Source organism: Lactuca saligna, chromosome 3, assembly GCF_052625555.1.
Source record: "Lactuca saligna cultivar CGN05327 chromosome 3, ASM5262555v1, whole genome shotgun sequence".
Taxonomy (NCBI): domain Eukaryota; kingdom Viridiplantae; phylum Streptophyta; class Magnoliopsida; order Asterales; family Asteraceae; genus Lactuca; species Lactuca saligna.
The window spans coordinates 42,593,481-42,605,807 of NC_136419.1; the positions used below are offsets into that span (position 1 = coordinate 42,593,481).

At 34.9% G+C, this 12,327-nt stretch overlaps 2 protein-coding genes across 2 annotated transcripts; one reads left to right on the top strand and one right to left on the bottom strand.

The window, feature by feature from the left end:
• Positions 1-1,826: 1,826 nt before the first annotated feature.
• Positions 1,827-2,690, top strand: LOC145035426 (uncharacterized). Its single transcript, XM_078983971.1, has one exon. It carries the CDS (start codon positions 1,827-1,829, stop codon positions 2,688-2,690), a length of 864 nt encoding a protein of 287 aa, XP_078840097.1.
• Positions 2,691-7,334: 4,644 nt separating this feature from the next.
• Positions 7,335-10,729, bottom strand: LOC145033612 (mechanosensitive ion channel protein 8-like). Its single transcript, XM_078982194.1, has 5 exons — positions 8,867-10,729; positions 8,643-8,766; positions 8,270-8,563; positions 7,968-8,170; positions 7,335-7,891 (listed from the first exon to the last, which is right to left on the bottom strand). The coding sequence occupies exons 1-5, from the start codon at positions 10,588-10,590 to the stop codon at positions 7,600-7,602; spliced, it is 2,637 nt and encodes an 878-aa protein (XP_078838320.1). The 5' UTR covers positions 10,591-10,729; the 3' UTR covers positions 7,335-7,599.
• Positions 10,730-12,327: the final 1,598 nt, after the last annotated feature.

Genomic DNA, 12,327 nt, shown 5'->3' on the forward strand with positions numbered 1-12,327 from the left:
TTAGGATTAATCAAAGAGCTTGTTTTGGTTAATTATTGTGGTGAATGGGAAGTGTTAGAGCTTGTTAACACTTTCAAGTACCAACTTAGATAGAATTAAACAAATATCTTGTCATCCATGGAATCACATTGCTAATTTGTCTTGCATAGAGTTGGAGTTCTCACAAATCCTGAATTTGTTTCATTTAATTGATCATTTACTTATTGCTTTATTCTTTTGATTAAATCATTGCATACCAACCCCCCATTTATGTGACCATTATTGTACCTTCCGCAAAAAGGTATAAACATTTGTTCCGTGTCTCTGTGGATCGACCCTACTTACCTTGTATTACATTTCTAGTACAAAGTAGTAGTGTTTAAGGAGTTATTTTACCCCTTTATTTGTTGGCTTTGACACGCTTAACACCATCTCTGGCGTTTCTTCTTCTCGATTCTCCGTCTCAACGTCTTCTTCTCGCTTCTTGGTCCCAACGTATTCTTCTCGGTATTCGTCTCATTGCGTCTAACTTTTCCTTCTCAGGTACTCACGATTGTTTGATATCACTGTTTCTCTTCAATTGCCGTTGAGTATGCATTTCATCATCTTATTATTTTTATGTAATTATTTAATGTTATTGTTGATGAATATGCCTAAGTTTTACTTCGATTCGAGATTTTGTTATTGTCATGATATTGTCGCTTTCTAGTCTACAACTTTCGAAGCACATAATCAAAGGGCCTAATCCACCAATAATTTGCATTTCTATCTTGATGAGTTTGATGTCGAACTGTTTTCCTTCACCAAAGAGCGTAACCTAAACCTAAACCTAATCCATGCATTTTCTCTTTTCCTCCTTTCGTACATTTGAACTGATCAAGCGATTGCTCTTCTTCTATTTGCTTTGATTAATTTGTGTTTGCACTACAGAATTTTCACTTTCTTTTTTGTCGCTGATTGTTTCTAACTTTGAATAATCATGTTCGGATCTAACTTTGTATTAACCTTTGATCTGTTGTAGTATTTCCATAGAAGAGGACTTGCAATTTTTTATTAAATCTAACAAAATGATCGAGAAACACATGTTGGGATTAATCAGGTTTATTTTAGACTTGTTTAGTTTTTTGGATTTAAATTGAATAAGCTTTGCTTCAAGGGACTTAATGGATTCTGCATGGCAGGAACTTGAAGATCAAATGCATATTTTATTAGGTTTATTTAGTAGTTTATTTAATTGGTGGTATGTTCTGTGTCATATTGCACCACGTGATATTAGGTAGAAGTAGTCAATTATTTAGTAGAAGTAGTCAAATAGAACCTATTCTTGTGGCTAGTCTTTTGGTTCACAGGTTGTGACGTGACTGAAGAGGCTATTTATAGCCATTAGTTTAATAAATAATTGTAGCCTTTTTTGTGTATCTCACTTCGTATACTCTCTGTAATTGTTTATTGAAGCTTTTCCAATTTTGCTTGCAAACGTGAGTCTTACATACATAATACGGAGTAGTGTGTTGTGTGTGTTTCTAAAGGACCTAAACCAACATTTGGTATCAGAGCGGAGATAGATTGAAGAGGGGCTGATTTCAGATTATTAGGTTGTTTTCTTTTTTGTTCTAGGGATCAAAAGGGTAGCGGAGACGAGTCGTGATTCCGGCCAAAATCAGCGGGCTTGTTAACCCAGTTTGATCGAAGAACAACATGGGAGGATCAAGAGCAACCGGAAGGTGTTAATCAAAGAGTGAAAAACAGCAGGTGAAAGGCAGCAAAAGGTGTTTGCAGGTAGCTCTTTCAAGCAGTGGGTTTTTTTGGTTGATTATACAACCTTGGTAGTGCAGTAAATCGCAAGAATGGCTCCACCGAAGGATCAAACAGCGGCTGTTGTCAAGGAGAGCAACACCATGACTCTTCAATGTCCGGTATTGTCATCAACAAATTACACAGTATGGGCTATGAGGATGCGGGCTATCTTCAATGTTCATGGGGTATGGGAGGCAATCGATCCGGGAGTCAATGGGGATGCCAAGAAGAATAACATAGCAATTGCACTTTTGTTTCAAGCCATACCCGAGGAGCAGACACTGTTAATAGGGAATCTCACAACCGCAAAGGAGATGTGGGAGGTTCTCAAAACCCGTCATTTGGGTGCGGATCGAATCCGGGAGGCGCGACTTCAAACTCTAATGGGAGAGTTTGAAAATCTGAAGATGAAGGATCAAGAGGTGATAGATAACTTTGCTAATAAGTTGTCCGAGTATGCTTCTAGAGCCGCCTCACTTGGATCGGTTATGGAAGAAACAAAATTGGTTAAGAAATTTCTTAACGGGTTACCGAAACGTTTCATTCATATGGTGGCTTCTATAGAACAGGTTGTAGACTTGAAGACCATCAGTTATGATGATGTTGTGGGCCGACTTAAAGCTTATGAAGAAAGGATCAAAGTTGAGGAGATCCAACCCGAGCAAAATCAGCTTTTGCTTGCAAATTCTGATGAAAAAACAAAAGAAAAAGACCATAGGTGTGAGCATTGTGGTTGTGGAAACTCGAATCGGGAAGACTATGGGCGTGGCCGAGGTGGAGGTCGGGGGTCCGGGAAAGGTCGAGGAGATGGTCGAGTACAACGGGACAAGAACCACGTGAAGTGTTACAAGTGTAATGAGATCGGGCATTACATATCAGAGTGTCCTGGGAGAAAAAGGAAGAACTCAACTTGAACCGGTACGAGGATGATGAGCCGGCATTGCTGTAATCGAATGATATACCTGATTAAGGGGGTGATTGTTGGGATTAATCAGGTTTATTTTAGACTTGTTTAGTTTTTTGGATTTAAATTGAATAAGCTTTGCTTCAAGGGACTTAATGGATTCTGCATGGCAGGAACTTGAAGATCAAATGCATATTTTATTAGGTTTATTTAGTAGTTTATTTAATTGGTGGTATGTGCTGTGTCATATTGCACCACGTGATATTAGGTAGAAGTAGTCAATTATTTAGTAGAAGTAGTCAAATAGAACCTATTCTTGTGGCTAGTCTTTTGGTTCACAGGTTGTGATGTGACTGAAAAGGCTATTTATAGCCATTAGTTTAATAAATAATTGTAGCCTTTTTTGTGTATCTCACTTCGTATACTCTCTGTAATTGTTTATTGAAGCTTTTCCAATTTTGCTTGCAAACGTGAGTCTTACATACATAATACGGAGTAGTGTGTTGTGTGTGTTTCTAAAGGACCTAAACCAACAACACAACATTCCTGCTCCGGAAGTGCCTGACAACGCTTCTAGAGTTGCAAAATATCTTACGGAGAATTCATATATTGGACACACGATCCGACCTGTTCGTGAACGCTGTGTTAACCTTCGAACACAAGAGATGTTCGACAACCTGGTTAATTTGTATGCCCAAGTGTTTATGGCTTAGTGGGAGCATTACACAGGATTTATGGAATCATTTCCTCCACCAAAAGGCGTATCTCCAGATATCTATGCTGCTAGATGCTACATTTCCATGTGGTTCATTGACCTTTATGTTTCTATCCGTAAGGATGTACGGAAGCTTCCAGCAGGTGAATTCCACGAGAGATATCAAGGAAAGCTTTTTTTTTTTATCTCCCGCGAGTATGACAACTACTTGACTTTACTCAATGCTTCAATCCGCCCCACTCATGTTAAACATGCTATTGATAATGCGCGATACATTCCCATTATAGCCGACTCTATCGATGTCAACAATCCAAGCCCCTTCGGGATTAACAACTTCACACGTGAAAGAGACCTCTTTTATGGCTTAACCCATATTATGAAAACAAGTAGAATTTGGCGTTTCGCTCCACTCTTTAGCGATGCAAATGGACGACCATGGTGGCTATTTGATTGGCACTTTAAAGATCATGTATGCTCATGGTTTCCATGTAAAGATAACTACGATCCCGAGGATGTCACCCTTGCTTATATTCTTGGAACCGCTTGTACTCCAAATCTTGGAGATAGAGATGTTGATGAGTGGCAGTACTTTGCTGAAGGTGTTGTACCACACGGTGATCCAAATCCAGGGAGCTATGATCGTGTAGATGAGAGACGCTTTTATGGTTCTTATGAAGTTAGGACCATGGAGATTGATCCTGAATTCTCCCTTGCACGAATGCTAGCACCAATTCTTTCTCAAGTTGACCCAAACATAGCTGCTACAGTTGCAGAAAGAGGCACAACACCAACAACCACCATAAAGCTAAGGTGGGAAGAGCAATCGTCCCACCCTGACATTGCTATCACAAGAAATGAAGAACCTCAAGAAGGCGACCAACCAATGCCGCTATATAAGTTAGTTGACCAAACGACGCCACGTTTCAGGTTAATCGACTGGGTTTATTACTGTCGTGTTATTCGCCAGATGGATAACGAGACGAGGGCCATCGCCCATGGGATTATGTCCCTTGCTTGATTGCAACAATATTTTAGTTGTGAGCTTTTTTGTGTTGAATATTTATGAATTATTTTGTTAAAGAAGATCGTGATTTTGGTTTTAGTTTATTACATATCCATTCTCAGACCCATGTTAAATTAATATTTGCTATAATGGCCTAACCCAAACTAATTGAACTTAACTCGTCGTCATTAGATGTGAGAAAAGAGAAAATAGAAAGTAAATTGAATGATGTTTGGGTTAATTGGTTTGGTTTTTGTTAAATTCTTACTATTTTGGTTTTTTTATTTATTGTTTTGGTTTTAAATTGGATAAACAATTAAATATATATTTTTATATTTTATATTTATAAATTAAAATTTATACCAAATTTTGGGTTAAACCGCCTCCAAAAAAATTAAAATGTAGTCCAAAAGAACTCCAAAATTTTGTGACATTACGCAGCAAGTTACCATTTTAATGGTAACTATTATTCCTGACTTTTATTTGTACTTTAATAAAGGTTAAATAAAATTTTATAATGATAAAAAATATATTATTTTATTATTAAAGTATTAAAGTATTTTTATAGTGTAAAGTTTGGGCCTTGGGGAGTTGGTTTAGTTTTAATGTAAGTTTTACATAAAAATTGTGTAAGATATATTTTGATCTTTGCTCATTATACATCTCATCTTAGCCGACAAGAAATAAAATTTTGTCACGCAACTTTTGCAGAATGCATATCAACTATATAATTCTCTTCAAAGGTATTCATTTGTTATACAACTAGTTAACATGTGATAATCATGGTTACAAAATTAATTAAATATTCTTAATAAAATTTAATAATTATTAATCAATTATTTTAAATAAATAATTTTAGATAAATTATTAATTATTAATTAAGAGATATATCAAATTTTTTAAAGCTATTATAACTTCAAAATTAACATATAATTAGAAAATATAAATTTGAATTTTGAAATGAATTGCCTAATATATCTACATAACAAATGACATAATATTGATGAGGGTGTTGCATTTACATTATTGCTTTTATCTCAAAGATATATTAATAACTTTTTTTTTAATTATTTTGACTATTTTTCTTTTAAAATTAGTATTTCTTTGTGAAAATTGGATCTTACATCATAGATCATGTCATTATTTAATAAGTTATAGAAAGGTTAATTTCATAAAAGAAATAATACTTTCATATTTATTTGTTTTAAACAAAAAGAAAAAAAAACTTTTTCTTTTATCAGAAAACCCTAGCAATTATTTTTTTGTTATTTAGATGGGAGATACTATTTCAAAATTACAAAACAGAAACCTTGTTAACTTGGTTCAATAAATGACATATCTATTAATATATTTCACCCAGGGGAGGATCTATATAGGAGTCTAGGGTAGCGCGTGGTACCCCTTAAATTTTCAGGTACAATGGAATTTTTTTGAGAATATTTTTGGTGTAGTGCATTTTTTTCAGTGTGTTACCTCGAAAATTTACATATGCTACCCATGATATTTTGTTATCACTCTGCCACTGATTTCACCAAAACCCTAGAAACCAAACAACTCTCATCTTCTTTCTCCTCCTTCATGAACTACAAATTTCCTAGCCATGGTGTCTTCCTCAAGCAGGAACAGGAGGTTGCTTACAAATGATGGAATGGAAATATGCAATTGTGAGGATGAAGCTTCATTATTTACCTCCTGAACTCCAATTAACCAAGGTAGAAGGTTTTGTAGGTGTCCAAATTTCAAAGTTAAGGCTATAAGTTTCTTGGGTATCTTAATTGTCATAAAGTGTCTTACTGTATCTTAACTGTTATTATGACGTATAGTGTGTCTTAATCACAACGTCACTATGATTTATATTTAGGGTCTAAGTTAGGTCGCTTTAAAATACTCTATTTGGACTCTTAATTGTATAAACAGGAATTGAGACAAACTTAAAGTACATTGCCATGTGGGACTCTGATATAATGTCCACGTAGTGTTGGGTCGCTTAAAGTAGTCAAAATGGTGCTTGTTTTCAAAAAGATAAAAAAAAAAAAGAGGGATTGCAATTTGAAAATATTTTAAGTGGATTAATAAGGAACTTACAATTCAAAGCTACAAGGTTCTACTTTTGAAAATGCACTTTAGTATGAAGGATATGGAGGATGAAATTTACCTAATGAGCTTCAAGTTAGGGGAAAAGAATAAAACTGCATGCTTGAAGTATGAAGAACAAATGTTGGAGTATGAAGAACTAAAAGTGATGTATGAAGTAATAGAGTTCAAGTATTAAGAAATAAACCTATCTAATGTAAAATATGTTAGGGTTGTGGTAGTTATCTTGACATGGGTTATCTTAGGGTTGTGGTAGTTAACCATGTTATATGTTTTGATAACTGTAGTTTGACGAATGTTTTATATGACAATGTACTTGTATCGGTTGTATTTTAATATTTAATGTGTTTTGACCAGTAATTTGGACATTAGAATTTGGGTAATGTACTTTAGGAGACAATTTTGCAATGAAAATCAGGACCCATGGTATAGATAGTCTCATTTCCTGATCAACACACATGGATTTTGTCCCATTTCTCGTTTTAAGACACAATGTATTGATTTAAAATTAAAAAACAGTTGGCGTGGTTGTCCTAATGGTCTCACGGATCAAATTTATAATCAAAGGAAACAATTGGTTTGTATAAGAATTATTTAAAAAAAAAAAAAAAACAAAATCCAATTTAATCTATATTACAGAATTGTCAATGGCATATCTTAAAGAGTTTTCATATATAAAATCGACCTAACCTATATGTATTAAAATCCATTTTAGTCATCATAATATTATTTTAAACCGTAAAACTATATACCTATTCCATTTTATCTTAGGATTTCCAAGTTCAAATACGTATGATTTGCATTTTTTTTAATCCAAAATCAAACCAAACCAAACACCTTATTCCAAACGTAAATCATTCTCAAAAGATTGTAATTCCAAAATCACTTTTTTCTCTATGGCTCCACAATTAAATTCCGCAATATTGCCCTTCAGCAGATTCCCATGCAACAAAAACTAATAATTTTGTGCACAAATCAATCACATCCTTCATTTCCCCAAGGCTCAGATTCTATATTGGGACTCTTAAAATCATCATCGGGCTGAACAGCATCGTAAATCTGTACATCGTGCAATTAAACTTGTACCATTCATGACCATTTAACTAGTTACTCCGGAGGAGGAGGTCCCCATGCGGGAGGATTCCGAGTAGGAGTAACAGGTGGCGGCATGCTTCTGATATTGATATCCAGACATCGGTATTCCACGTCGTTTTCTTTAAAGATTCGAACCATTTCATCAATCACTGCACCTTTCCTCACGTATCTCTCACTCATGTCTTGAAAATTTATTTTGTGTCTCCACCATATTTGCAGCTTTATCTTGTTTAACTCCTCAACGTTCAATGACACCACCGTTATATCATTCGGATAATAATGATCCTTTTTACTCTCGATAAAGCTGCCAACAACATACCCAGATATATAAATAAACATGTACATATCTGTTAATTCGATGACGAAATTAGATTTCTTACTTGATTATTCTTTGTTTCATGACAACCAACTTGTCAGCAGGAGTTGCGATATGGATGAAGAAATCGATGGAATCCCACATATCAGGACTTCGAAAATGATTGCTAATTGCTCTTGTCGAAAGTATACTATTTGGAAAATAAACCTTCTCGTTGTCCCATTTCAAGAAAACAGTAGTCAAGATATTCATCTCTTCTACGATCATCTGACACGTGTCAAAGATTCAGATATCAAAACACAATATATTATTATTATTATTATTATTAACACGTGGGAATTGAAAAAGATGTGTCTTTCTTTTTACCTGAACTCCATCAATCTCACATCGATCACCAACATCAAAAGGATGCATCACAAACAAGAAGATTATGGCTTCGAATATAGTCTTGCAGGTGTTCCCGAATATAAACGCCACAACCACAATCTGGGAGCTGATAAAAACTAAAAACTTGCTTGTTGCGATGTTCAGAATCAGAAGGCAAATAATGACAATGATGATTCCAACCAAGAAGTTGACCATTTGGTGTAATTTGTTGACTGCTGTTTTTGTATCGTTTAGTGTCAATGCAAGTGCTTTTCGTTCTCTGAATGCATTCACCTGTAAATTCAGATCAAATTGTGGATTTAACGCTTTTTGTTATTCGAAAAAGATAAAGCAGTTTTATAGTAACTCTTACCACCCAAGTCTTTAAAGCCCCTTTGCTGACTTTTTCATCGCCAGGTGTTCCTACTAAAAGAGACATGGTTTTCACAGCTTGATCATCTCTCAAGAAGCGCATCAAGTCGTTAAGATAGATGAACCTGCAAACAACAAACTTCGCATCCTAGAATCTCAATCAAGTTACATTGGTTAAAAAATGATGATCATGGTTTATCAAAAGGGTGTAATTTAAGAACATACTTTGAGCCAGCTCTAGCAACATTCATGAAAATCTTGCGAGCTGCACGTTTGGCTTCCATTTCACTTCTGATTTGTGTCATTGATTCATCATCTTGTTCATTCATGTCATGTAATTGTTCATCCAATGTGCTTAATGTCCCAAGCCTTACGATTCTCATTAACCTCTTCATGTTCCAGGCTGATACGTTCTTGGGATTTAGTCTATGGAGGTGATCAATTGTTATCCCCTGTTCTTTTTCATCGTTCTTGATGCCAACTGGCTGGGGTTGTAATCTTCCACTCCCAATCATCCTACCGGATTTTGATGGAAAGACAGCTTCCCCAAGATCTGGAGGTAAGTTAGCACCTGCGTTTTGAAGCCTATGGAGTTCTGCTAATGTCTTTTCTTCTTCCATTTTGTTGTTTTGGATTTCAACCAATGGTGGGCCAGAGAGGGTTTCGATTACATATTGGTTGAACAGAGCTTCTTGAATCCGATCAAAGAACTTTTTGACATGAAATGAAGATGCCAGGACTTTAACCATGAGGGTCTTGACAAGCCATAGTGAAGTAGCTACAAGCATACATACCATTAACTTGTTCATGACTATGAGGAATTTGTTGTGGCCTTCAACTCTTTCATCAAACATGTAATGCCAAGCAATTAGGACTAAACCTAACCAGATGCAATTCTGAACTGGTTTTCTGATTCCATACACGAAGTAGAGAACTCTTTTGCGTAAAAGGAAATTTCTCTCGATAAGGTAGACAATGAATCGTATACCCCAACCGGAAACTAACCTGCCACATATCAAAACAAGAACCAAAACCTCCCATTCCCAAATGTGAAGCCCTCGTAATATCAATTGCTTCCAATTTTTTATAGTAAGAGTGCAAATCAATGATGTTAGGATCAAAATAAGGCTAATCCATTGGATGAGTGTGATTGCGTCGAGTTTTACACTTTTGAATTCATCTGGATTATCTTCCTCGATGAAGGTTTCATCCTCCTCTTCGTTTTCACCTCTTGCTAGTATCCCTGAGGGGCGAGGTAATACACCTGATCTATGCCCTGATCTGCCCAGTCGTCCTGATAACGAGACCTCAACTTCAACCTCTGGTGGATCGATCAATCTGGACTGTAGTGTTTTTGTTCGAATGATTGGGGCTCTTCTTTGAAACGAGGTGCATTTCAAAACCTCTGCTCCTCCTCTATCGTCCAATCCGCGTCCTGAATTGCTCAGATTGTTCGATTTTCGTCTCTGAGTGTTTTGTTGTTCTTGTAATCGGATATCGTCTAATTCATCCTCATCTGATGATTCGCTATGTTGATTAGCTCGTTCATTATCAGGCTCAATATCTACCACTTTAGACGATAAATTAGAAGGAGGTTGAAACGAAACTTTCAATTCTCTCGAATTCGTAACCCTAGTATTTAGATTGACGCTTTCGTTCGGACTCTCTGGATTCCTATCTACAACACTGCTAGAATGGCTTCCATGACGAAGCTCGTCCATCTCCAAATCCATATCTAACGTCATTTCCCCTCCCGAATCCTTCTGCTTGTTTAAAAACTCGCCTATCAGCCTTGACGGTGGATCCTCCATGCCACCGCCGCTTTGCTGGCTCGAGCTCCGTCGATATCTGCTTCCCGTCGTTCCTTCTCCATCCCTATCTTCGCCGTCGATTTTGACGACGACTTCGCAATGGTCCTTGGAGTGAGAAGTGCTGGCGTCGGGATCCATAACGTCTGCACACAAATTCTTCACGCCATGCACCCAATCAAATCAAAATCATTATCCATGAATCCGTTTTCAGAATTAGCAACAGCCTTCCATGGAGAGAATATGAATTGACAATGATACACGATTTGTCAAAACTCAGAAAAAAATTCTACACACGATTCAAAAGAATGCAATATTTCTTCGGAAGTATTATAAATAATTCTAATATTTTTTGTTATAAGTCAATTATTATACGGATTAAATATGTATTTATTCAAATACGTTTCATATTTTTCAGTAATATGCCCAATAAAACTGTCTTTATACGATGTATATAATATTGTTTTAATATATTATTGCATAATAAATTTCACTTCATAATATGATAAGTTTCCAGTTGCAATGCTGTAAAATTTGTTATCGAATAAAATGTGATTGCATATTTTTATTCTAAATGACTGTTTTGTAACATAAATTGAAAAAGAAAAGTTGAAACGCTATTGCGTAAATATGGATTTAACATTGAATTATATTAAAACGAATGATGTCTTCAAGTATTAAAGTACAAATACAATTGTTTAAACGTATTATGTTGTATTTGGAGGAAAGCAAGTCTTTGTTTGTTAATTACACTAAATGGTATTATTAATAAATATATTACAACCCATAAAAAAACCATGAGTAAAATATTTATAAAATTTTATTAAACAAATATAAGTTTTGTTTAGACTTTTATAATGAATATTTAAAATTAATATATATATATATATATATATATATATATATATATATATATATATATATATATATATATATATATCCAATAAACACGTTATGTATGTGAAGACATTTAATATAATTATGATTTATAGAACATAATATAAATTTAAGATCCATTTATAGGTTAAAATCTGTAATACACAAGTTGATTACATAAAAGAGCAAAATTTACTTTGAAAGTTTGTTGCTATAAATGACATAGTATCTTACTAACTCACACCTAATTGATCAAGACGTTTTTAAGTATATATTTTATTGTTATCATTTAAAAGTAATGATGTTATAGTAACCCCAAGGCTTTACACGCCTCCAAGACTTGTACACGTCGTCATGTTTTAATAAAATGTCGTCTTAAGTCATACATATGTACATACAAATGAATTATAGTAGGAACTATATATATATATATATATATATATATATATATATATATAAGGTTGAGTTCATGTGAGACAATGATATTTTGTGAGACATGGGGACAAAATCTGGACCATTCATCTACCATGATCTATGGGTGGGATAAATCAAATTAGAACAATATAGAGGCGGTGGCATTTTTGAAATTCTATTAAACTTTGGGATTAATGAAAGACACGGAGGGGTAGTATCGTAACTTTGTTTTTAATTGATCTGCAATCGTGAGTCAAACAGATTCATTCATTCTTCACGCACCAGAAAACTCTCGCCCTCCAACAAACCCTAAAAACCATCATTTTTCCTGATTTGCAATCTTGATCGAAGAACTTACCTGGATTCGATCTCTTTTCATTTTGATTCTGCTTCACATTGCTCTTCCTAAAATCACTGAATCGATTCGATTTTGATTATGAAATGTTTCTTCAAAAACCCTAAGAATCGATTATGATTCATTCTCGTTTTTCTTTCATCAATTCAAAGTTCGTTCGCAGTAAAATTTTGTTTCAAATCTCCCAAGAATAACCCGAAGAAACTGATTCTGATTTTCTTTCTGAAAACCAC